Source organism: Antrostomus carolinensis, unplaced genomic scaffold, assembly GCF_000700745.2.
Source record: "Antrostomus carolinensis isolate BGI_N321 unplaced genomic scaffold, ASM70074v2 scaffold3417, whole genome shotgun sequence".
NCBI lineage: Eukaryota > Metazoa > Chordata > Aves > Caprimulgiformes > Caprimulgidae > Antrostomus > Antrostomus carolinensis.
In genome coordinates, this window is record NW_010326447.1 from 80,100 (window position 1) to 107,054 (window position 26,955).

The window sequence follows — 26,955 nt, forward strand, 5'->3', positions numbered from 1 at the left end:
ACAAGTCCTGTAAAGCTTTAAGTTTTCAGGGACTGGGATTCTCTCTGTACATGACTGAAATATCCCAACAGAAGCATCCTAAAAGATCAAAATTATTATCCTTACATGATGGCACTTACTTTAAAAAAAACCCCACCCTGTAGAGCTAATTAGTTTCTCCTGGGGGAAAAAAAAAATAAAGTAATTATTTGGCCAATTAAGTGGATCACCTGGAGTTTCCAGAGCAGACAGCTTTTAGTATGTACCATTTATCACAATCTATTTGTGAGGACAGACTAAGCTGTCTGTTATTGATTTCTTAGTGCTAGGTTCATGGGAAATGGCAGAGATCAGAATAAAGCTTTTCTTTTTGCAGCAGTGATACTCACTGGTGAAACTGTGAATTGGTTTTTGGGGAAATGGCCCTTAACCGCACTTAACCAGTTTAGCTCTTAGCATCATTACTAAATTTCACATCCTTTCACAAAGCCCTGCAGCTCTTCAAGGGCTTTTGGTGTCCTCAGGTAAATGATGTTTTTTGCCCTCAATGCTTTAAGAGGCCCTCCAGGAAACTTGATTTCAGACAAATAAAAATTCACGGTGTGCAGGGGTGCTATACAGGTCTTATTACTGCCCTGTTTCTTAACTTCAGCTCAACAATTTGTGCCCTATAGTTTTAACAAAGGGGGTGGGATGAGGTGGAGAGCATGTTTACTCATATTTTTTTAATCCCACATATTTATTTCTGTTAGCTCTTTGATTTAAACAGCAGAAGATTGAGTAGTCAAAGGTCAGGGTGGTTGGGGTGGAGTTTTCCCACAACTGCTGATGGCTTAATGATCCCACTGTTTACATATCCAGTCCCTCTGACGAGGATGATGTGTTCAACAGGAGAGCTTCTCCTATTTTGGGAGTGTGCTTAGGCTGGAGCTCTGAATCCCTCCTTTAGAAACCTTTAGAAAACATTTTTTTGTGATGTTACGATGCAGTCAGGCCAGCACTCAGATATGTCTCCTTGGTGTTAAGTGATTTCAGAGCAGCTGTGTGTATGCTGAAAGCTAAGGACATGTTGAAGTGGTCCTGTGGTTGAGGTCTTGGGGTGTTTTTGCATATGGATATTATACAGGCTCAGGAGCAGGAGGTAGAGTCAACCAGTTAGGTCACCTTATAGGGGGTGTCCAAAGAACTGAGGGAAACCAAAGTTTCAGTCACTTTGACAGAAGTGTCTTGCCTTGGAAAGCACAAGGTTTCCCAGATAGGTAGAGTTTTTCTTTTTGTACATCTGCATTGCATACAAACTGGTTGTGTTAGTTTCCAATGTCAGTGTTTTGCATAGAGCTGTGCTATCTCTGGTAGAGAAGGTCTTAGGGTGGAAAATCTACAAGTTAGTTGCTTGTTTTCACACTGATGTGGATTTATTTTTTGGCAAACGTCATCCTTTCCTTTCATTCTTTCATTGCCACAATAAATTCTGTGTCATCAGTTCAACTGACTGAGGATAAAGGACAGTCCTAGGCCAGTTACTATGTAAGATAATTTTTTATGGACTTGGCATCTTGGAGAAAGATAGACTTTTCACCTCTAGGATTCAGGGGTACATCTCGTTGTGCCTTGGTTAATGAAGGGGAACAAGTGCTTTTGTGTGGGTGAGTACTGTAGAGAGTTTTTTGGATAATTTACAGTGTGAATGTTTCTGGCAGGTAGCACAAGAGAGCCAGTTTGTTATTTATTCACATAAGATGTTGGCAGCTTTTAGTTTGCCAGGTGGCTGTACTTGTTCTTGTTTGTAGTATCCAGTGAAAGGTAAAATGGAGCAGGAATTTGACTCTGCAGCACAGTACTCTTAGCTGGGTGTCTTGTCTTCAAAGAGCACGTGTAGAAATTGCAGGGAGGCAAAGTGTATTTAAATCATCTTCTCCAGGCTCTGATGTGAGGGGAGGACACTTCTTGAAGAAAACACTCCTCTGCTCCTCAGGGTGATCCCTTGGACCCGGAGGTGTGTGGCCTGGCTAAACTCTGGTGTCAGGGTCTGGAGAGGCTTGTTCGAGCAATGTGAATGTGGCAGAACAAAGGCAAGTGCCTGGCTTGTCAGGCTGAGAAGACAGCATTTGAGCTTCTAGAAACACGTTTTGAGGTTTTGCAACGCTAAAATAAAAAAAAAAACAACTTCCTGATAATTATGAATTAAAACTATCTCATTAAATCAAAATTAGCTGTTCTCACTTTGAAAGACTGAGTACGTTCCTATTCTGTCAAGGCCAAGAGCAGAATAGCTGATGCAGTAATAAGCTGAGTCAGCAGTTGCAGTTTTGCAGGGTTTGTATGTATTATACAGTAGATTGGGGAGACTATTAGTATCAGTTAAAACAATCCTATCAATGTCAATAATGCTAAAATCTTGATAATTTTAGGCAATTAGTCCATGGATTAGACTTTAATTCTGTTCAATTGATTAAAAGGTATGGGAAAGGCCTACTCAGAGATGAAGAACTGCTGTTGTACAATTTTGATGTTCCTTACATACCACCAGGTACGAAACCAGAACTAACCATCAAAAATAAAAGCAGGGAAAGAACACAGGGGATAAGCTAATTGCCTCCAAATCCCTGAGAGGTTAAGACTGAATGTTAAAAGGCAACTTTCGTTGATTGTCCACGAGGCAAATTTGGTTTTTTCCCACCTTAATACTTGAAAAATAGCTGATTAATTATGTGGCTTATTTTAGTCAAAAGACACCGTGACTTTTCCTTTTCTGCAGAAAAAAATTAGTCATATAATAATTCCCACCTCTCTAGCAAAGATGAAATGGCAGACCTGTACCTAAATCAGTTACGCTGCTCTGATGAGTTTTCCAGACCTGGCCCTGATGAAGCACTCTCAGTCAAGAAGTGAATCACTGCGGATTCAAAGGCCATTAATGCACCTTCCTATATGAGAAAAAGAATCTTAATTAATCATCAATCTTAAATGTAAATACTGGTCCTGTAAACCTAAAGAAATAACAAAGAAAAGGTTCTTCTAGAACCCACAGGTAATTGTCTGCATACGTTTGTATTCATTAGCATCTGTTGCTTGAAGGTTTTCATGGCCATAGCTGTGTATTAAAGTACAGGAACAGAACATTTTAGCAGAAAACTGTAATTAAAAAGTAGCTGACCCAAGCCACTTGCTTCATTCACTTTCTTCTTATTTTTTAAAGACTAATTCTCATAATAGGTACTACAATAAATGGCTACAGTAATTCTTCTTGTCAGTAGAAGTCACTGTATCTGTTTAATGAGAAATCTTTAGGGTAAGAAGTTTGGAGGTTTTGATTTTGTTCTCAGGAAATCCTGTGCCTTTTAAATCCAGTTGTTGAGAGGCTGGGGATTTGGAAATATTTCAGCTGTTATTGAATGAAGTGAGTGAATGACAATAGCGATTTTGTAGAAACATTTTTACTAACTAATTTGCTGAAAATATCCGTGCAAACATGCAAACAATGAGTGGAGATGTTCTTACAAGCACCAGAGCTGATGTTCTGTGGCTGGGAGAGCTATATGGGGTCCTGCTTGGGCACAGCCAGTGCAGAGCAGCAGAAAGACTGCAGCAATGGGTGGACGGAGGGCACTGCTAGAGCAGGGGTTGCATTTAGGATTTGCAGGGGAATATGACTTGAGGAAGGGTGAATGACTCAGCAGATAAGTGGGAGCTGCAGGGAACCAGCTCCTGGGTAGGGGAGAGTAGTTGAGGCTGCAAAAGGTTTGGGAGCCAGGGGTTTTGGTATCTCCAACCAGGTCCCCTGGGGCTGGTCCCTGGTGCAGCTTTCATGGCTGGACCTGAGGGTAGTGTGGGGCAACACTGTGTGCCTACACCCAACAACTAAATTTCCTCGCCTTGGGACCCCTCTTCTGCTCAAAATGCAGGCAGCAAAAGTCCCTTCAACAGCAGAAGGCAGAGAACTGGGAAAGTATTGCTGGTGGCTAGGGAAATAGGAGGGAAAGCAATTTTAACAAGTGCTTCACTATTAATTACAGCTTTGAATGACATTTTAAAAATATTTTTGGTAGCTGTTGGATAGTTTATATCCTAATGGAGTAGATGGAAATCATGCAGAGAAAAGAATGATTTGCAATTTATAATTATTGTGAAATGTTTTGAATTGATAATATGTGGGCAAAGATTTAAATTTAGTTACTACACTAAAATTAGAGAAAGCTTTGCATGCAGCTGGGTTTAAATCCAGCAGCAAGAAGGTACTTGATACAGAATAGACAGTCACACATGTCTGGCTAGGTATTTTCGCAAGAGGAGTTAATATATATGCCCTAAAGAAAAAGGCTTTGGGTTTCTTGCCTTGTTGTCCATTTTCCCACAGAGTTTTGAGGTCCTGGTACACAGAAATGACCAGAATAGCTACTTTTCAAAGCAAATGTGGAGACAGGAGAGTGTGAAGTAGGTTATGGCTGAGCAGAGGGGTAAGTGGGGTAAGTGGGGCTCCCACTATGAATGTAACATGTGGTTGTGCATGCAGCAGAGATGGGCTTCTCAGCCTAGAGAGAATGTCCTTTGGCAAAGGACACTGAAACATATAAAGCCCAGACTCTCCTGGGTGTGTATATCAGGAGTCTGACTCATGACCGTTGTTTGGTTTTGTTTTAGTTTTGCTTGAAGTGTCCAAGGTTGCAGAAAAGAGGCTGAATGGAGGCAGGACGCTCGTCTGCCAAGCACCAAACCGTTAGGTGTGCCCCACAGGCGTGCTGTCCCATCCCAGGCTCTCCTCCCAGCACTGCTTCGGAGACTTCCTCCCCTTCTCTTCCCCTGTAGGCGGACGCTCTTTTCTCATGCCTTTTCATCCCAAAGTTTGTCCTTTATTCATGATCTCTTGAATCCTGGTGAGGATTCAAGAGATCATGGTGAGAGCCACTTCTGACTATGCAGACCTTAACCAAGTACTGGAGCTTCCTATGAAACCCCTCTTCCTATATATATCTGTTTTGAATATGTATGTGACACAACCAGACACCACCTCCTCACAGCTGTAGTGAGTTGCCGAGATCTGGAAGGCAATTTCATAGCTGCAAATGTCACTCATAAAACCTTGGTATCTCTAATGCCATAATCAATCAAGTTGCTGTATAGCTCAGTAGGGAACTGAATTGTGGGAAGGGATACTATGTTGTGTTTTGAGGTTCAGAAGATCGTGAATTATCTTTGCATAAACATATCTTCCCTATTATTTATGCACTTGTGGAATGGCCAAAGAAAACTTACTCATTCTTTTTTTTTTTTAATGTAATTATTCCACAGGATCCTTCAAACCAAAAATGTGGAAGAAAGAAAACAGTGTCCTTCAGCAGCATGCCATCAGAGAAGAAAATAAGCAGTGCCAGCGACTGTATCAGCTTTATGCAGGCTGGGTGTGAATTGAAGAAAGTTCGTCCAAATTCCCGGATTTATAACCGTTTTTTTACTCTGGATCCTGACCTGCAGGCTCTTCGTTGGGAGCCTTCCAAGAAGGACCTTGAGAAAGCCAAACTTGATATTTCTGCTATAAAAGAAATCAGACTAGGGAAGAACACAGAAACGTTCAGGAATAATGGACTTGCAGACCAGATTTCTGAGGACTGTGCGCTGTCAGTAATTCACGGTGAGAACTACGAGTCCCTTGACTTGGTTGCCAATTCAGCTGATGTGGCCAATATTTGGGTGTCAGGATTAAGGTACTTGGTTTCTCGTAGCAAACAACCCTTGGATTTGATGGAAAGCAGCTATGATACCCCACGGTTTGCCTGGCTAAAAACTGTATTTGAAGCAGCAGACGTTGATGGTAATGGCATAATGTTAGAAGATACATCTGTGGAGCTAATAAAGAAACTTAACCCCACCTTAAAGGAATCAAAGATTAGATTAAAATTTAAAGAAATCCAGAAAAGCAAAGAGAAACTAACAACACGAGTTACAAAAGAAGAATTTTGTGAAGCATTCAGCGAACTTTGCACAAGACCTGAAGTTTATTTCTTGCTTGTGCAGATATCTAAGAACAAAGAGTATCTGGATGCCAATGACCTCATGCTGTTTTTGGAGGCTGAGCAAGGAGTAACCCACATAACAGAAGAAATGTGTCTAGATATTATACGCAGGTATGAGCTTTCTCAAGAAGGGCGGTTGAAAGGTTTTCTTGCAATTGATGGATTTACTCAATACTTGTTGTCCCCAGAATGTGATATTTTTGACCCAGAGCACAAAAAAATTGTCCAAGACATGACACAGCCTTTGTCACATTACTACATCAATGCATCCCACAATACATATCTAATAGAAGACCAGCTCAGAGGACCAGCTGATATCAATGGGTATGTCAGAGCTTTAAAGATGAGCTGTCGGAGTATTGAACTAGATGTCTGTGACGGCCCAGATAATGAACCCATTATTTGTAACCGTAACAACATGACATCGCCACTAGCCTTTCGAAATGTTATTGAGGTAATAAACAAACTGGCCTTCTTTGCTTCAGAGTACCCCCTTATTCTCTGCTTGGGGAACCACTGCTCAGTACAACAGCAGAAGGTAGTGGTACAACACATGAAAAGGATCTTTGGAAACAAACTCTACACAGAGGCACCTTTATCCTCAGAAGTCTACCTCCCATCACCTGAGAAACTGAAAATGAAGATCATTGTGAAGGGGAAGAAGCTGCCCTGTGACCAGGATATATTAGAAGGAGAAGTCACAGATGAAGATGAAGAGGCTGAAATATCCCGGAGACTGTCAGAGGACTTCTCAAGGGAACCGAAGCTGATCTGGCTCTGCAGGGAATTGTCTGACTTGGTGTCCCTATGCAAATCTGTCCGATACAAAGACTTTGAGACATCCATGAAAGCTCAAAATTATTGGGAAATGTGCTCCTTCAGTGAGGCAGAAGCCAGTCGGATTGCAAATGAATACCCTGAAGATTTTGTCAACTACAACAAAAAGTTTCTGTCCAGGGTGTACCCAAGTGCTATGAGGATAGACTCCAGTAACTTAAATCCCCAAGATTTTTGGAATTGTGGTTGCCAGATAGTGGCAATGAACTATCAGACCCCGGGGCCCATGATGGACCTACACACCGGCTGGTTTCTACAGAATGGGGGATGCGGGTATGTTCTCAGGCCTTCAGTGATGCGCGATGAAGTGTCTTACTTCAGCGCAAATACCAAGGGCATTGTTCCGGGGGTCTCTCCCCAAGTCCTACATGTCAAAATAATCAGTGGTCAGAACTTTCCAAAGCCCAAGGGTGCATGTGCAAAAGGGGATGTCATAGACCCCTATGTCTGCATAGAAATACATGGGATTCCCGCAGACTGCACCGAACAAAGAACTAAAACTGTTCAGCAAAACAGTGATAACCCCATTTTTGATGAAAGCTTTGAGTTCCAGATCAATCTACCAGAGCTGGCCATGATCCGTTTCGTTGTTTTGGATGATGACTATATTGGGGATGAGTTCATCGGGCAGTACACCATCCCGCTGGAGTGCTTACAGCCTGGATACAGGCACATACCACTGCGGTCTTTTGTCGGTGATATCATGGAGCACGTGACCCTCTTTGTTCACATTGCAATAACCAACAGAAGTGGAGGTGGGAAGGCCCAAAAGCGCAGCCTCTCGGTGAGGATAGGGAAGAAAGCAAGGGAGTACACCATGCTGAGGAACACCGGTCTCAAGACTATCGATGACATCTTTAAGCTGGCAGTGCATCCACTGCGAGAGGCTACTGACATGAGAGAAAATATGCAGGTATGACAGTTAGTCATGTGCATTGGTGTGTCCTGAATGTGGAAGTAAAGGTCCTGGTCTGAGCTGCTAGTAGGGCAAACTTGCTGAAACTGGTGGAAGCTGGTAAAGCTTCAGACCTACAGCTGTTGTCAGCCTTTAACTGGACATTGGAAGGCTGATCTTTACAGGTGTTAACTAACAAGCAAATGTGGGATTAGGTAGAAATGTTTTTAAAATCAATATCCCTCTCCAAACACACGCTTTACTGGTTGTTTTTCTCCAAGAAAGCAAAACTGCGGGTACATTTATGTCCCCAGGCCTCAGGTCTCAGAAACTTCATTTCCTTGCTGGTCCTGGAAAACATCAGCAAGCTTTTGTTTTTGCTATGGCTTTTGCTAAGGGTTATGCTCTTAATTTTCTTAGTCTGGGTGAGTATAAGAAACAGTTGGTGGATGTGTCATTAAGGTCTTGTCTATACCAGAAAAACCCATTGTGCAAAGCGCAGCACGTTTCCCCGAGCACGTGTTGCCACCATTTGCCCAAGGGCTGCAGATGTTCAACACAGGCACTGAATGCCACTTGGATTGCAGTTTCCTCCCTGCTAAATAACTATGTTGTCTCAACTGGCTGAGCATCGGCACAGGCACCGGTGCCATGTCTTGGCTCAGGCAGTCTCCTGGCACCACATCTGCCTGCCCATGCTGCTGTGAGAGCAGCCGGAGCCCACCACAGCCAGGGGCGTCGGGGCCCAGGGGCACGGCACTGTCACAGCTGCCTGGCTTAGACCTTTGTGGTTGGCAGGAGCTGAAGTGGCAGCGAGGCCAAACATGAGGCGGCCTGCCTGGTGCTCTCCTGCATGGCAGGGGCAACTCTGCAGGTTCACTAAGGGGTAGCTCAATTCGGAGGTCCAGGTGCTGCCTAGAAACAAAACTGAGTGGCATTAAACGGTGAGTTTTCTTTAAGAAATAGCTGTAATCAGCCATAACGATCTCCTTGGTAAAGATACAGCAACAATTCGTTTTTCTTTCTTGAAAATGGGGGAAAAACGCATAACACTTCATTGACCCCGCTCTTCTGGACAGAGTCTAAAGCAAATTAAATGTTGGCAGCTGGAAAAGTTTACAAAATGACATAAGTTTTTAAATCACTCCCAAAGGAATAGTCTAAGCATATTTTTTAAGAATGGGAAACTCTTCCCAGCCTTTACTTTCCTGCAGGCCTTGAAAGTTAACTAGTTTGAACCGCTGACTCCACCTTCTGTCTAGGTCAGGCCTATGTATGTGAACTATATAAAAGAAAAAACACTGAATCTGACTCGGAAACAGCATTAATGTGCCTTCCAAATGAAATCTCAGTACAAGATCTTGTTCTGGGGAATGCTTCGCAAAGACACAGTCCTTAGATTTAACTGCATGCTAATGTATTCGATTAATAAGAAAAGCGTCTTTTAATTAGCTGGGCATTTTCCGATGGCTGTTTTTTCAGCAAGATGTGTGGGGGAACATTTGCAAGGTATGAGTTGTTATAATACTGTCTTACTTAGAGTTTATGTATTGGCCACTCGCTGTATGACTCGAGAAGCTAAATGATGAGGGCACGTCAGCTGTACCGCCGCTGACTTGATAAATAAATCAATCCTGGCATGCTAGTTTGGTTTGACCTGTGTATCCAGTATTGATTTTCTTGCATGTGACCTGTGAAGGGAAATATGTTTCTTTATGATGTGGTAATGCAAGGCTGAAAACAAAGTGGTTTTTTCCTGCTTGCCTTTCCCATGGGAAATCCGAGGTCTGTCGAACTTGTTCTTGCTGGAGGATGATAATGACGGGTGAACGAGGTGATTACAGCATCAAAAGCAATTGGAGACTGAACAGTTGGGAAGAGAAATAGCATTTTAGGCTTATGTTTTAATATGCTGGGGACCAGAGCTTGTCCCTGTTGGGGCTGGATTTGCAATGCAAAGTAGCTGTAGAGCTGGAAGCTGGGATACCAGAGTCTGGAGGGGAGCTGGAGCTGGCAGTAAGCTCGGGGAGCTGAAAATGGGGCTGACTGGGAATTCCTGCATGCACCGGCACTCCGGGGTCTGTCGGAGGACTGGGGATGGCAGGCAGCAGATTAGCACTGCCCCACATCAAGGGGGAGAAGCAGGCAGCACTGATGAGGTGCTGGCAGGCAGAGGGGACCGGGTGGCAAGCGGCAGCACGTGCTCATTTCTTTTCCTTCCCACAGAATGCCATGGTGTCCGTCAAGGAGCTGTGCGGGCTGCCGCCCATCGCGAGCCTGAAGCAGTGCATCCTGACCCTGTCCTCGCGGCTCGTGAGCAGCGACAACGCGCCCTCCGTTACCCTCTGCATGAAGGACGCCTTTCCTTACCTAGAGCCTCTGGGGACCATGCCCGACGTGCAGAAAAAGGTCCTGGCAGCGTACGACCTGGTAGGCGCTTACCACTGCTACCTTTGCCTTTCCTGGCTTTCATGAAGATGGCAGGCGATGCTCACTGGCTTTCATGCACCCAAACATTTCAGTTAAATGAACGAGGCTCTTCAAATGACTTTAAGCTACACAAAATGGTCCCTCAATCACCAAAATGACCACACTAGGTTTTTGTTTGTTTGTGGTGGGTTTTGGTTTTGGGTTGGGTTTTTTGGGGGGGAGCTTTAATATGGTTGTGGCTAGCACAGATTGGCACTTGAGGAGGGACTTTGTTTACGAAAACAGCAGCAATTCCGTGTGTACTGGCAGCTGTTAGTCGTTGTCCTTGAGAAGTGGCAAGATTTGCGCGCTGCCCTTCACTTGCCTGCCTGCCGCAGAGGGCAAGGCCGTTGGACAGGGAGCTGCAGTGTGGGAGTTCTTGGGCAAAGCCTAGTCGTCTCCTTCCCAAGGCCTTTCAGCAGCAGCTCTGTAAGTAGTGCCTGTGTCCCTGCCAAACCAAGTCAGTGTTACTCTTGGGGAGGGCATTGCAGAGTGGGAAAGGAAGCTTTAAAGTGCCAATTTTTTTTGCATGGGGAATGAGAGGGGAAGTATGACACAGAAATACTTGCAGAATGTTGAGAGATGATCTAAAGTCATTCCAGGTGAATGCTTCTGCTCAGCCTTGTATGATGACATATGTCACTGCTGTGGGTGACTGAGCAACAGCTGTATGTGACTTCCAGAAGCAGCAATTGCTGTCACTTTGTGCCTCTCGGGCTATTAGACTGCCCTGTTGCTTCCCATCCTTAGTAGACAGTCTGCAGCAACCGATAGCAAGCTGCATAGTTTTGCAAACCCTGACTTAAGTATTATGCTGTGGCAGGTAGTTCTGCATCTTATGTTTGTAAGGAATAAAAAGGTGAATAACTTTGGGGGTATCAAATTGCTTCCAGAGACCCTGAACTGTTGCAGAGAGGGATCACATCTTTGACCAGCTAGTCAGCGTGCCAAATGCTCGCCTCCTTTCCGGCCCCTTTTTTTGCTGTTATAACACACTTTTCAGGAGAAAATCAGCTTGGGAGAAAGAGGGAGACAGTGATGTTGATTAAAGGAGAAATACTAAAAATACTCTGAAGTAACCTTTGGGTTCCTTCCAAAGTAGTTGATGTTACTTGAAAATGATTAAGTTGTGGTAATAAAATACCAGCTGTAACAATATCACAATGAGGATTGTAAATCCTGTCAGTTGCCATATTTTAGATTGGACTTTTTTTGGATAGATTTGTTACATGGTGTGATGTCTGTCTGAAAGAGCAAATACCACATAAATAAGAGATTTTTATGTCTTTGGAGGCCTGCTTAATGGAGTTTTACCAAAATGAATGTGTCACCTCTTATCTTTCTAATTATATGCTGAAGAGTACACATGGGACATTTCAAGGCCTCCTTGTGCTTTGCAAACAGTTTTTCAATTTAAATAGGTGAAAGGCCTCCTTCAGATGCAGGCAAAAACACTTGTATAAGTGTTTTAAATAATGTTTGCTATCACATTTGTCTCTGATGGAGCAAGATGTACCTTGAATGTCAAGAGACAGTGCAAGGAGTTTAAAATCAGAGGGCTGGGAAAGAGATGGGAATTCTTCCATGCCTAAGTAAGGGTTGATTTGAGAAGTAATTCTGGTTAATGAGATCGTGATACTTTAAATTATTTCTACCCACTTTGTCTAGCTGGGACTGTGTCTTATTTTGCTAAAACTATTTGCTTCTGAAAAAGCAAAAGCCAGATTTAATAAATGTTTTTGCTGCATTTTGGATATTTACTTTTTGAGACAACGCCAGCAGCAGAATATTGAAATCTGTTTAACCTTTTCTGTGTTTAAAAAAATGAACTCTCTCTATCAGTCTTGATAGTTGAAAATACAGTGTGGGAAGAGATTTGCAGTTTAATTTTGAGAAAGGACTCTGCTTTGCTATGGTGTTTATAATGACTTGGTATAATCCAGGGTGTATTTATTTTTAATTTTTTTTCCCTTTTTTTTTCTTTTTTTTGTGCAAATGAGAGCACAAGGAGATGTTGGTGGAAAGCTATATAAAATATTTCACCTTTTTACTTAGTTATGTTTATTCAAGATATACTACAGTTCAACCTTTTAAGTTGTTGATAAATATGGCTTCAAGAACTGGATCCACAACAAGTGCTTCCTGCATGTCTTTAATTCCAAAGGAATGTCTCTTCACCTCAAAGCACTTTTTGAGTGAATAGGCCCGAGACCAATTTTAAATGCATAAAATAAAAGCTGTTGATGTTGGCCTCTCTCTTGTGTGAATGGGCCGGACTTCTTAATTCCATTTATGGTAGAATAGAAACAAGTTTGGCCCTAAATCACATAGTGAGAAGCTGTGATTGTAGATCACTCGCTAGGCCCCGCAGCACAGATAGCATTGAGCGTGGGGCAAACCCTTCCTCACCACCTCCAAAACCACCACATATTTCACATTCTTTAAAAAGTCTGCTGTGAAAATAATCTCTGATAAAAACAACTCCAATGTGTTTTTTGCCCTCTACTGGAATTGCCAACTGCCCATATCTCTTCTCCCCCACCCTGCCCCCCAAGGACAGTCTAAACTTTGCCCCTGTGTTTAATGGGGCGTAGACAGGGCTGACAGTCCGGACGAATGGAGGTGCAAATGCTCAGAGACCTGCCACAATGATCTTGAAAACAATTAACTTTCTGTTCCTTCCTGCCTGACCTTTGTCAGGAGGCGTGATAGACAAAGACTGGTTTGTGCAGTTTGTTTGTTTTTTCCTGAGCAATTAATTTTATCGTTGTGTTCTGCATTAAATATTTTCTTCCAAGAGAAGCTTTGTTAGAATAAAATTTAATGTGCTTTGTTTAAGGAACTGGAATGATTTTTCAAGGCTTTTTCTTTTTCCTTTTTTTTTTTTTTTTAATTCAATGGTCTCATTGCAGTGGTTCAGTGGAACTCAACTGTTGCTGTGTCTCGTGAAGGAAGAGGCTTCACTGATATGGCAGTTGTATGACTCACTTCATGGCTTCACTGACTGTATGGGAGTTTATACAGAGGAGGGCGAGGAATGGGATTTGCTGAAAACAAGAAAGTAAAGTGGATAGTTAGCAACACACAGAAAACATTTTTGAAAATTATGTCAACTGCAGAAATACATTTTAGAACAGTTAATTTCGATGTAGAGCTTTGGTTGATGCCATACATAGAGTATGATGAATGGATTCCAGTAATGCTGTCACTGATTCCCACACGTATGTCTTAGGATAGTGTAGCATGTTGCTTACAGAGCTGTTCTTCAGACCTTTCCTTTCCCTTGATGGGAGGATTCTCTGCCTGTATGCTCCCCCTTTGTCTGTGACTGGGCATGCAAAGATGCTCACTTAAGTGAGCAGAGGGTGTGGTGCACCTTATAACCTGTTAAATTGATGCCAATGTTCATTGATCACACCTAAAAAAGGAGATACTCAATGTGAAGAGAAGGAATGGATCCCAGCTGAACATGACAGATGGTTGAATTATTCACTGCAGTTGTCCTGTGGAGTCATGATTTTTTTAATTTTATTTTTTTTCCCCTGAATTGTTCAGAAACAGATTGTGGTTTCTCTGTCTGCATGATATATTCATTTGCTGATGCAAGCATGCATGAACTCAGGGACACTTGTGCACTTTACTTTTCAATTATTGGTTCAGCACTATTTTTCCTTCATGATCAAATGATTGAATCATTTACAAATCAAAAGCAATAAACAAGTAATGATAAATGTTTTTACCAAGTCTCCTGGGTCTTGTGCATTTAGAAGTTTTTCTATAAAAATTAAAGAAGCTTCCCAAGTATCTTTACATGTTTTTGAATCATGACTAATGAGAACTGCAAAAAAGGTTGGACAGGAAAGGTAGTTGTTATCTAAACTCATGTTGGACAGAAAAGTTATTAGTTATGTAAACTCATGTTGACATTAATGTTTTTCTCAGTATTCAAGCCTCTGCACTGGAACTAATCTTAATTATTTTGGAACAGACAGGTAAGGAAGGGCATCGTGTCTGTAGATGCTGTTGAGAGAAGGCAAGGTAGAGTTGAGAACTTCTCAGCCAACATGGAGATGGAATGGGGGTTTTGAGAAGAGAAGTAATATCTGTGATGCTGCTGGGGTGTAAGTCAATGTATTTAATGGCAGAGTTTTCATTGACACAGTATTGGTCCATGCACACTGGTAGAAGTCTGCTGAGGTGTGTCTGGAGAGGAACTGCTCTTTGTCTGCTATTCTTTCAGACTCAGCCTTTTTGGGTTTCTTTGTCTTGACGCAGGCGTGACAGCTCTTTATTCCCAGGCAGAAAGTCTATTTTCCCAGTTTATGTCAATGCAAAATGACTAAATAGATTTTTGTGAGCTTTTCCACTGAAATTCATATTTCTGCTGGGACAGAGTTATCCCCAAAGGAACATTTTTCACAATTCTCTGAGCAGCTGAAGACAAGGGATATTGCAGAGCAGAACATCTACTGCCAAGGAAGTGTCATAATGCACTGACGTCAAAGACAATCCAATACATGGACATTGTCTTGATTTCCTATCTGTTTTAAAGAGTTTTCTGGCCAAAATTGGACATAGACTGGGAAAGCAATTATCCTGTTTCTTTCTGCAGTTCTTATCATTCTCTCTCTTATTTACCCACCACTCTCTCATTTTTTGTCTCTGATAACTATGTGCCTTAGTCCCTTCTAAAACAGAACCTGAAAATGGTCAGATCAGAACTTTTCTTACAGAACAAAGTTCCAGTTGGTGACTTCAGTTACTCTCTTATAATCATATTAAAATCTGACTCCTTCTCCTGTTCCTTTGCGGTTCCTGTTTTATAGAGGACTGGTCTTCATTCACCAAAGTGCATCCTGCAACACTCTGACAACATATTTACACGGAAATATTTGTAAGCACAAACCATGAAATTGGAATTTAAGGTGACTTTTATTCAGTTCTTTCCACAGTTTACGTTGACAAGGTGTTTCCAGCTGAGGTAACCATCCCTGTTAACTGTTCCTCTTACTGGGCTGTTGCAGGAAAATACTCAGATACAGAAACCTGGCTTGGAGCAGACTGGGACAGAGACAAGGCTGACTGGTGGCCAATATTCCTTCCCATGTCCTGGCACCATGTACCCATTCTTCCTTTTTACAAGGCTTGCTGGCATGCGATTGACTGCCTGGCTATTTCTTGTCCCAAATGTCTGTAAGAAATACTCAAAGCTAAAGAGGGAATCCTGTTCAAATTTGCATGAGCTCAATTTGCATTTCATCTGTTTTTCCAAATTAATTTTGGTTTTGTAGCCTTTTTTATTTTTGTTTGGTAGTGGGCTTGGGGGGGTTTTGGTGGATTTTGGGGGGTTTTTGTTGATTTTTTGGTTGTGGTTTGGAGGTTTTTTAGCAGTAGAAACACAATATGGTGTTCCTTACCCAGGCAAAACTCTTCATTGACAGTGAAAGGCATAGGAGATTGGGACAACGGCCCTGAGGAGACACCTGAGAGAAAGCTTCTTTTTAGTTTGATGTTCAGTTGGTTTTTGTTCTAAACTTTGGAATATTTATGAGACAATTCTTTGAACTGTCCCTTTCATATCATTTGTCTTCCCAGCAGGAGCAGTGCTTTAATTTGCCACCAGGAGTTTTTCCTGTCGTCTTTTGTCTTTTTTGGTGAGACTCTGCTGTGTTAATTTCCTCTCCTCTTTTCAGTTTGTAGAATCGTTTGTAATGAAAAGAAGAAACCGGTCTCTAGCACAGGAGTTCATTAAAGTAAAAAGAAATAACAATTTTTTGTCCAGTTTGTACTGATCCTATGATTAAACTGCATTTAGTACAGACAAGAAATAAGCCTGTTAATTTCTTGTGAGTAAAAATGTGATACCCTCAGTGATGACATTTTAAATTTCACTTAAAATGTATTTATCTTTGTAATTAACCATTAACAGAAGTGACAAAGTAAAGCATCGTTCTTTCTGCGAAGCAATGAGATTTTAGATTTTATATTGCATGCTATATTTAGACACTTAAGTGAGACAGGTCAGTTATATTTTCAGCCTATGGTCTGTTCCACTTCCTGGGTCTCATAGAGTGGACAAGAGAGAGCTCCAGGGTTTGTGCCAGCTCTGGCTTCCCATGCTTTAGTGAGAAACTGGCTTGATTGTAACAGGGTGCTTCAGGTAGACTGAGATGAATCAAGTTTAGGCTTCTTGCTTTCAGCAATGTAAGAATATTTAAATTCAATGAGCTATTTTGCAGAGGAAACCTAACCTGTGCAGATGAGGCTTTGTATTCCTCATTCCTGTTAGGTTATTAAACATGACATGTACTTCTGGGACTTGTGCCATGTGCATCTTTTGTCAATCTGAACAATTCCTTATTCATTTCTTGTTGTGAGGGCATTTCTGGTGCTGCAGGCTCCCCAGGAGGGCTAGCACCTCCAGACTCGCAAAAATCTTTCCATCCCTGCTCCCATGGAAACGTGGCAGGGGTCCCTGATGGGAGGAGCGGGGCGTCCTTTGTTCCCACAGAGCTCTGCGCTGCTGCAGCTGCTGAGCGAGCACAGAAGGGACCCCTCACCCTCCCTGCGGGTCTTGGCTCTCGAGACACACAGCCTAGTTCTGAAATTAGCAGGATCCCAAATGACATCAAGGTGTGTGGTAGTTTCTCCTATTCAACCTTATTCCTTTCTGTTTAATCTAATAGGTATACACTGTTGGTCAGCAAGGTAGCTTTGTAAGTCCATATACCAGAATCAGCTTTTGTGCAGTTTTGCACCTATTCCTGTCTGTTTTTCCCCTTGTAGTTATGTTAAACACATCACTCAGTAAAGTTTATAATCTTTATGACATGGGAAGTGCAAGCTGTCCTGAGCAATCCTGCCAGCTTCAGCAGCTGCTAGAAGTTTCCTCACTGACTCAAGGTAGACCCAGCTACCAGCATCCATCCTCTAAAGATGGCTTTTTAGTATATGTTGCTTGGAGATTAATCCCTTGAAGCTCAGTGTTCAGGAGTTAACACTCTGGTGGAGCATGAGTTTCCTGAGGGAGTAGGATGCCTCTTGCTTTTTGAGAGGCACTCACTAAGGCGAGTTGCCGTTTGGGAGCTGACATTAAACAGCAGCCGGATGGGCTCCAGGCAGAAGGCTGGGACTTACACAACTGCCCAAAAGCGCTGCTGAGTGCAGGTCTGAGCAGAGTAAAGGTGCATGGAAATTCATGCTGCAAACATCAGGAAGCTCACTCTTCACATCTGGGGCATGTTGGTGGATTTGGAAACATTTCTGGAAAAACTGGGTTTGAAAATCTCAGGCTATCGTGTGATTTATGGGGTTACCTTCCCAGCAGAAAATCTCCCAGCCCTCCATGTTGTGTTTAGGGCTTCTGGTTCTTATCTTGGCACCATGAGAAGCAGGTGACATCCCCAAGCAGGGTTTCAGATGTGATGCCAGCTGGAAAAGCAGGGGACTATTCAGACTGAGAGACCGTGGACTCATTTCAGAACCATTACCAAAAAAGAAAAGGGGTGTCTAGAAGCCATGACACAGGACTGTGAACAGAGCCAAGTAGCAAAGTCTCCCAGGGGCTGATGGATGGGACCAAGTGGAGGTATCTGTGGCCAACATGCTGCATCCCTGGCCAGCATCCTCCACTGCAGCCGGGAACACTGCCAAAACTGCTGCCTGCTGTCCTGTGTCTGGTGTGAAAGGATGTGTGGGGTGCCAGTTTCTAGCTGAAGCTCTCACCGGCTTTTACTTGCATGAGACTGAATACCAGCAAATTGTTAATATTAATTCCAGTAAATAGTTACTAACAACTTAGCTTTTAAGGTGACCTTTACAGTGTTTACTTAGTAAATACTCCCTAAGGTGCTACCTTGTGTGCAAGTGAAAACTTATGAGAGGAAAGTTAAAACAAAACAAAACAAAACTGGGTTTTCAGATTAGTTTAGCTATTTTTTGAGGGTTGTATCAGTTCTGTTGCTGATGCATTTGCACAGAATGCTTTCAAGAGCATCTGTTGTGATGTGCTTTAAGGAAAAAAAAAAGCCAAACAAAAAACTCCATAACCTATGCTATAATTTTATTCCTGGATAGCAGTTACTTGCCTGTTGTACTCTTACCTGTATGAATCATTCTTTGGTCCTTCAAAGTGAACACCCAGGCTTGGTCCTTGCACTAGCCTGTTGTTACAATCTTTGCCACAGCGTTAGTGAGCAGGATCTCATGCCCGCTGAAACTGCACATGCAGTTCTTGTTGGGAGCAGAGTCTGGCCTGTCATGTAGAGATGCCGGATCCTGCATGCTGTTATCATAGGTAGGAGGAACCTGTGAGGAACCTGTGAGGGGGATGCCAGGTGGTGCACTAAGGGCATCGTCTAACCCCAGTCACTGAGCTGAGGAACTCTGAATCCACTCTCAGGACTTTTCATGGGACAAAAGTTGCTTATTTTTGTCAAGATTACTGCTGAGCAGGATGGCAAGAACAGGTTAAATTCTGCTATATGATCTGGTTTTAATTGTTTGTTCTTGCTGAGCTGAGAGCAGTGAGACTTTGATGTCAGCATCAAAGGAGCAGAGGGCTGCTCTGCCTACTCTGCAGCAAGGGAAAATTGACATCCTATTGCCACTTTTCTCTTAAAAAATGAATGTAATAACTTTATAGCTGAGAATCCTAAAATAGATGTGCCAGAAACTCCTGCGAGTGGATCCAGTAGCTGGAGGAAGATGAGCAAAGTTAGGTTACCAAATTGCATGATTCTCAAGCTTGCTTTTTTTGTGCATGGTAGGAGAACTACCTGTGGGGCCATATATACATGTATGGATGTATGTGTTTATGTGTGTATATATACAATATATATTTAAAAAACTCTCACAAGTCAAGTTCTGCCTTAGAGATCTGAGCACAGGAGAGTCAGGCGCTTTGGATACACTGTCCCTGCTTAGACACATTGACCTTGCTGGGCAAAACTTTGCTGCTGGGTAGGAAGTACAGGCACAGACCCACAGGGACCAAGCCCAGGATGATCGGTGCACAGGGCACAGCAGCTGCAGAGATGCTGGTAGCACTGGGCTGGACTGGACAGCACAGGCCCTGGTGCACAGGCCCCATGTCTGCGTGTGCAGGAGATGCACATTTGGCCTCTGTAGTGACTTGCAGGTTTTTTTGGGATTCTCGCTCTCTTTACTGCTCAGACCAACTTCACCATTTGTAGTTTGTGGCTGAACGGCTCATTCAGCACAAAATAACTATGTCCTGTGGTATAGAAAAGCTAGAGAGTGGGTAGAAATTGTCATTTCTCTCTAGATGACAAGCTAAAATATCGAAGAGGAAAAAATCGACAAGATGCATGAACAAGCAAATAGTAAGAACGAAAGGCAAGGGATACTATTGAAAGTAATTTCAATCTCAGGCATATCCACTGGGCATCTTCTGTTAAAAAACAATTTTGTACTCTGTAGATATACCAGGCTTTTTTCTCTCTGCTTGTGAAGCTGGTAATGGATTTTGTTTTTCTCATGTTTTTGTTTATATCTAAGCAAAAGCATAGGTATTTCTGTTAAATTCAGCCTGTCTTAATAGATTTAATTAGAAATGAAGATGGCATGAGGAGCAAAATTTGAATCTGAATTTCTCCAGAATTTGGAAAGTTGGGTGTGACAAGTGGAAGCATTTCTCCTTCCTTCTATCTAATTAAAACAAAAAGACATGCTCATTTGCAAGTGTTAGTTTAATACTGTTATACTGTCTTCCACTAAAATCTTTGAAGCCTAGTGGTTGTGTTTTCATATTTAGTGTGTTTGAAAGTAGGGAAGCTTTCAGCAGGTGTAGCATTTGGCGAAGGTTTCAGATGGTGGCTTCTGTAATTTCAGGATGTAGCATTAGGCAGTATCCAGTCTGCTTCCTTTTTAATTGTCACTGCTCTCATGCAGCTTGGATTAGATTGCAGTTTGTGGTGTACGCCCCAGGAGCATGGGATGATTCTCAGGCATGGTTTGTTACACAGCATGTTCATGCTTTCTGTAACAGATGTGTGTGCCACCTTTTGCAGTTTCACAGAATATAGCATTGGAGCAATTTTCTTGCTTGCCTGGGCTTCTGAGGGGTTTTGGAAGGTTTGTTACCATCAAAGGAGAATAGCATTTGCAAGAAGGGAGGCTCAGGAAATTTGTCACATAATGGACACTTCATCTCTTTGCTGTTAATGGGCTACTCTAGGAAGATGCGTGAATATGGATATCTCTTGAAACTTGTGAGTAGGCTTGTTGAAATTGCCTGTCTCTTTTTGTTTTGTTTTGGGTTTTAATTTAAAGCTTCAACAGAAATTTTGAGGATAGTATAGGATTTGGATCTGAATTCTCCAAAGAGAAGCTCAAGAAATACTGTAGCTGTCTGAACCACTGTAGTGCATGAGGTTTAGCACAGGTTTAAGTACCTCTTGAAATCAGTGCTATTCATGACTTGGTAACATTTTTTATAACCACTTATATCAAGGACTATACTTATTTTCTCCTTTTGTGTCAAGAAAATACTAATTAGAAAGGGCTGAGTTTCATGTAGAATGAATTTTATTTGTCTGCTAACTCTGCTTTCTTCTGAAATAACTTGTGTTTCCTTCACATTATTTGCAGTGGTGTCTCACTGATGAAAAACAGCTGTTCTTTAAATTCTAGAGCAAAACATTTTCTGAGCAGCTGTCACTTAGTTTGATACAGATCTGGGAGCCCTGATATGAAAGAATGATCCAGTCTTTATAGTGTTGCTTGCAGAGCGGAGCTCTTTTTAAGTTTGAACCTTTGTACTTTTCTGTGGACTAGATCTTGCAGGAAACCCTAGTAATGCTGCTTTTTTCCGTTTATTTTCTGACAGATGATTCAAGAGAGCAGGGTTCTCATTGAGACAGCAGACATCACTCATGACAAGATTGTTCAGTGCCAGAAAGCAGGTAATCCTTTATTGTGCAGTTCTGGATGGGAAATGATGTACCATAATTTACTTATGGCTTGTGACTAATGCAACATCTTTCACCTGATATTTAAGTGAGCATCCTTGTCTTTCCCTGGCAGAGTCCACCCTCCCGAAGGCTCATCCTCCAGCAGCAATGCAGGTGTGGGATCAGGGCAAAATCCTTAGCTTTCACCTTAAAAGCTCTTTCTCCATCTGCTGTACAGCTCTGAAATGTGTGACAGCATTTAAATTAGTGAAATGAACTAGAAAGGCATTCAATTAAAAAGAGGGAGTGAGAAGGTGTGCTGCCTTTACTGAGCTCCATTCTCTACCACAATCTTTCCCTTAAACACAGAGGAAGCAAGAGATTTTGAAACCCCAAAAAGCTTTTGGAAGCTCTGTTGCCTATCTTTACTTATTTCTGCTGTTTAGGTTTGTTTTAGATCTTGTAAACTTATGCCAATATAGTTCCATTGTATCACAGTAAATCTCTGGGGCTATGCATTATGTACATCAGGTACCTGATGTATGTGGGCGCAAACCACTGGAAGCAGGCTTAAAGTAAATCATATGTTGCTGGTGTATGGTACTGGAGGTCTTTACCTGAACTAGGACTCTGTCTTGTGTGCACCAGTAGAAAAGGAAGAGGTGGTTTCAGGAGTGGCCACCCGTGTGCTGTCTGCCCTGCCACAGGTTGACACTCCTTTTTCAGGATGGTAGAAATTGCTAAAGTGTCTGTGATTCACAGTTCAGCTTATTCATGCAAACCTCTCTTCATCACTCGTTCAGGATAGCAGGCTGGACTCTGAACTGGGACATGTCTCCTGTAGTTTCCACTGGTACACAAAAATAAGCCCTGCTAGAGAGATAAGAGTATGTGTTTGGTGGTGATAATCCTCTATAACTAAATCCATCAGCTTTCATGTATCAGAAACCGTGCTGAATAGATACACACCGTGTATTTCTACTAGGGGTTTACACTGCAGAAATTAAATCTGTTTTCAGTTTAGTTGTACAACTGCACCTTTCCTAACCTGTAGCAAGCCTTGAAGGTCAGTAATGCAGACACTTGCTCCTGCATTTAGTTTGTGTTCTTGGGCATACTCTTCTGGGACCACAACAATCATAAGTACTGCTGTTTCTGATAGGCGTTTTTGGATTTGGCAAATGATGCAGGCTACAGCCATTTGCTTCTGTTAAATCTAAATAATGAATGAAATTGATGTTTTGTAGTAAATCCTTTAATTAATCTTTTTAATTAGAGGAAACTTGGAAACTGTTTCAGCAATAGCATTTAACTAATTTTTGTGTGGTGCAAAAGCAGGGTGGAACCTAATTCTTGCTCTTTGAAATTCAGAACTCGAGCCATGCTGAAGCTGTGGTAGCAAAGGGAGGAGAGGCAAGCAGCTATGTCTTGCTGGATTTCATGGGCCTCATCTTGGCCTCTGATCCCTCACAGGCTTCTGTGTATCTGCCTAAGCAGCATAAACATCTTCAGCCCAAAGCCTTCATCAGGTGCAGAGGGTTTAGAAATGGGACAATGGAAGGAAAATGGAGCACTGTGGGTCTTTCTAGCTGGTATAATTTAAGAGCAGTACATTGCACTAAATTATGCAGACCCTCAGCAGCATCAGACAGCTTTCTGCTCACCTTGCTCTGTGCACAGAGAAAAGAACCCATGACACTTGCATGGGTGCTGGTGTCTTTGTAAGCAGAGGGCTAGAGATGTGTGCAAAGAACACAACCCACAAGGAGACCACTACACAGATGCCCAGAGTTTAATGCAGTTTCCCTCTCCTTCCTTCCCCCAGCAAAAAGATTAATTTCTCAAGTTTGTTCTCATTGGTGCTGTGTCTTCTTATATTTTCATTTGTTTTGCTTTGTTAGCCTTAAAGTATAATTTCTAATTGAGAAGAAGGCTGGAGAGATAGGAAGTGCTCTTATGAAGCCTCTGGATTTAGACAGAGGAAAGGAGCAGGAGAGAAAGGATACCTCACCACACTCAATTGCCAGTTAGTTTCTTGCAAATGTCACCCAGGCAAATTGTTCAAATAACATTTTCAATGTGGCAAGATGAAGTACTCAAAATTAAGAGGTGTCAGAGGTACAGTTGCCTGTGACATTGTTCTTCACCTCACCCCAGTCTTGCTCCCTTTGCACGTGTGTTCTCACCAGATGTTTCCTTCACTGCACAGCCTGGTTTGGTCCATGCTCCCTCTGCTGTGGGGTCCTGTCCACTCCCCCAGACAGCTTCTCAGGTGGTTGATTTTGTTGGGGGTTTTTTGTGTGCAGTCTCAGCCCAATGCACAGTGGTCAGCAGCAGCTTGGAGGACTAAACTGCCAAATGTTTTTGTTGATGCTCCTTCCTGCAGCCTAGCAAATATCTGTGGCTCCCTCTCTCCAGGGCAGCACTGTCTCCAAGTTACAGGTAGGAAAGTGAGTTCCAGAGGGAAAAACAACTATAAACAAATGCTGCATAAAGGCAGGGCTGTCCAAGTGGGGCTGAGCACCACTAACCTTCATATCTCTTTGCAGGACAAGGCAAGTCATTGGAAAGTTTTCTTTCACTTACTGAAGTGAAATGATTTCCGAGTCAGTTGGCACGAGGCACACCTGCAGGAGAATCCTGCTTGGGGTGCAGTTATTTAGACTGTTTTCCAAAGGAAGTGCTGCAGGAGCTCTTGTTACCCTAGACATTCAGAACTCGTGAGTGGGTGAAGTTTTGGAAAATTGAAATCTTGCATTGTGTGGGATTGAACTGCCTCGCTGTTACTGAGATCCTGGAGCTGGTGCCATGTGAAAGGAAGCCTATCATTAGTCTTGCAGGAGCGCTTCGGGCAAGCTACGCCACATGCAAGCCTGCTTTGGGCTGTTGGAGGACAGAATCCTTCAGCAACCCGCTGAACAGCCCTATGTGTCTGCTACATGCAGGTGTTCTCTCAGTGGGCATTTCTTTGATGTCATTTCAATGAAGCTTGAATTTGTGAGTGACATTTGCCTTAAAATGTTAGGGAGGGGAAACTATGAAACAACTGGAGATGGAACTTGTTTTGTTCAGCCAGAATGGGCTTCAGGCATTTTGGAGTGATTTAATGCCAATTTGGCCTTTGTAAGGTACAAATTAAGGGAACACAAACAGCTCACTCTCCATTTTGTCTCAATCCACAGCAGACTCAGAGAAATGTTTGCATACACTGTGCAAATCTTGTAGAATTGGTGGGCTAATTGGACTTGTTAAGGTTTTTAGTCTGCTCCCAGTTATCCTGAATTCTTGTATCCAGCAACAGATTTGCAGACATTTGCCACAGAAACTGGCAATGAAATATAACAATTCCCAGGGCAGTGGTTTGAAGTCTCAGTTCTCCAGGCTGCAGGAATAGCAATCCTGTGATTAGAGGTATGCGTTTCTGACATAATTTATCATTGTGAAGGCTTTTCTGTATGACTGTGATTAAGATTAATGAGCAGCTGTGCATTTGAGTCTGTATTTGCTGTGCTGAACAGGTATCTTCCACGTCTATCAAACTGCCTTCCAAGGTACAGAATCATCTATTGAAAGAGAGTGACAAGCAGTTGCCTTTAGTTGCAGTATTGCCAGCAGAAGTGCTGGAGGAGTGTTTGTGCAGGGACCAGGTGCATGTCTCTGTGGGACCTCAGCACTGGAAAGAAGAGTTACATAAAAAGTGGAATCACACCTGCAAAACTGCCTGTGGCCTTTTTATTCTGGAAGATGCTTTCCAGGATGGGATTGTAACAGTGAAGGGGAGGAAATACAGAAAGAGGTTGCAGGCAGCACCAGCTGCAAGACTGAAAATGCTCACTGAACATTTTATAGGGGAAATCAATCATGCAGTGGGTGATGTATTAATCTGGTTTTTTAGGAATGGAATTCCACGAAGAACTTCATAACCTTGGGACAAAGGAAGGTTTGAAAGGAAGAAAATTAAGCAAAGCCATTGAGAGTTTTGCCTGGAATATCACAGTGCTGAAGGTAAGCACAGAAAACACCATCTTGTGTCTCCTATTAATTCTATAAGCAAACTTTTGCTCTTTTAGCTCATCTATTTGTACTGTCTTACTAATACTGAAGCAACATTTTGTTTTAATGGGCTATATAAATTACACCAATTATTAAGATGTATCAAATATATCTAATTGTACCTCTGATTTGTAAGCTGTGGAAGGGAATTTGTCTAAGCCTGAAAAAAGAGGAAAGATAGCTTGTGGTTTGTATGCCCATGGACCTGGCTTTGGTTTTCTGTTCTGCCCCACGCAGCCTGAATGTGGCCTGTCTGGGGTCACCATGTCTCAGACACTTGTTTTGTAAAATGAGGACTAGAGCATCTCTTTGGGAAGGGATGGGGCTGTGGGGAGTGTTATGAAAAACACGAGAAATATTGTAGAACTTACAGAAATGTTGAAGTTATGTTTCAAAAGTGGAGCATTGTTCGAACAGCTAAAAAAGGGAAGGATGGAAAGCCCTCCGTCCTGGCTGCGCAATGACATGCTGTGCAGTGAGCACGCTGCTCACCAGGTTTTAGCTACTGGTTTGGCACTAACCAGTCATAAAGTGCCACAGTAGCTGGATGTCTGAGCCTGGGTGAAGTATGCAGGGACAACCAAAGATGCAAAGAGGAGAGTAACCTGGTGCAGCCATAGCAGACAGCAGGGGAGAGGACCTGAGCCAAGCATTCAGGTTGTTAGCATTCAGCTCACACCTTCTTTCACAGGCTCATTCCCCACCTTGCTCTGATAGATCACACTTTGTTTTCCCCTCACTCTCTCCCTGCTGCTCCCTCCCTCCAGCTTCCATTAAGCAGACTGCCCTGTCTGACAGCATCTCCTTGTGACCCCCCAGTGCCTCTCCCTTCGCTGGCATCCCAGGGCAAGCCAGCTGATGACAGGGAATTTTTACAAAGTTGTGTGTCAAATATACACCTAAATGTAACATGCAACAGTAGCAGCAAGAGTAGTAGGAGAAGCATGCTTCAGTGTTGTGGAGATGAGAGGAACACTTAACAAGTCCTGAGCAGGAGAGGGAATGAAGAGGCTGAGGGGCAAAAATGGGTGGGAGAGGCTATTGGTAGTAGAGAAGTCTTAGAGGATACCTGAGGGGACACTGTGGTTCCTCACATACCTTGATTCCCCATCAGAGAAAGGGAAAGTGAGTAGTGGAGTCAGCGTAGGCTCAGTTAATGGGACCTCTGATGAAGAGAAAAGGGAACCAATTCAAACATGATTGACCTTTTCCACACAACATAAATGAGGCAAGTAGCTAAAGAGGGTGAAAAAAAACCAAACAAACAGAAAACAAAACCCCCACACTAGGCAGTTCTGAACATTAATCTGAATACCTTTAGCTGTGTTAGGTAAAATAAATGCCTCGTGCTCTAAACATGGTCAGGGTTCCTGTAGACTTTTCCATTTTTAGATGTTTGTCAAATGAGAAGCTTAGACCTCTGAGGCTGACCTATGATTAATGAAGGTACAAGTAAGGTATCAGAGAAACATTTCCCATGAAAAATAATTACTGCTTAGCACATATTGTCAACATACTGAAAAGTATTTCAAACATCTAGTCAAGGTCAAGGAATAATTGACTTGTTTCATTTCTAAGCCACAACTTCTTTTTACTTTTCTCACATAATAAAATATGAACAGAGTTTGTGGCAACTACCCACAAAATACTGTATTGTGACCCTGCCCATAACAAACCTACTTGCTGGTTACAGCTGCATCTCATATTAGGCACTGACTCTCCCCTCTGTGCTAGAGTGTTGGGTTTGGGGGTGGGGGGAGCGTTTTGTTGTTAGTGGGGGAAAGGCCACCTTGTGAGA

At 42.6% G+C, this 26,955-nt stretch overlaps 1 protein-coding gene across 1 annotated transcript; it reads left to right on the top strand.

Annotated features, from left to right (window-relative positions):
- Positions 1 to 5,271: 5,271 nt before the first annotated feature.
- Positions 5,272 to 25,109, top strand: PLCL1 (phospholipase C like 1 (inactive); the record flags this gene model as incomplete). The annotated part of the gene is made up of 4 exons (XM_010171563.1): positions 5,272 to 7,740; positions 9,949 to 10,152; positions 21,041 to 21,116; positions 25,000 to 25,109. Coding segments are annotated over exons 1-4 (2,811 nt in total), but the record flags the coding sequence as incomplete, so codon positions are not given.
- Positions 25,110 to 26,955: the final 1,846 nt, after the last annotated feature.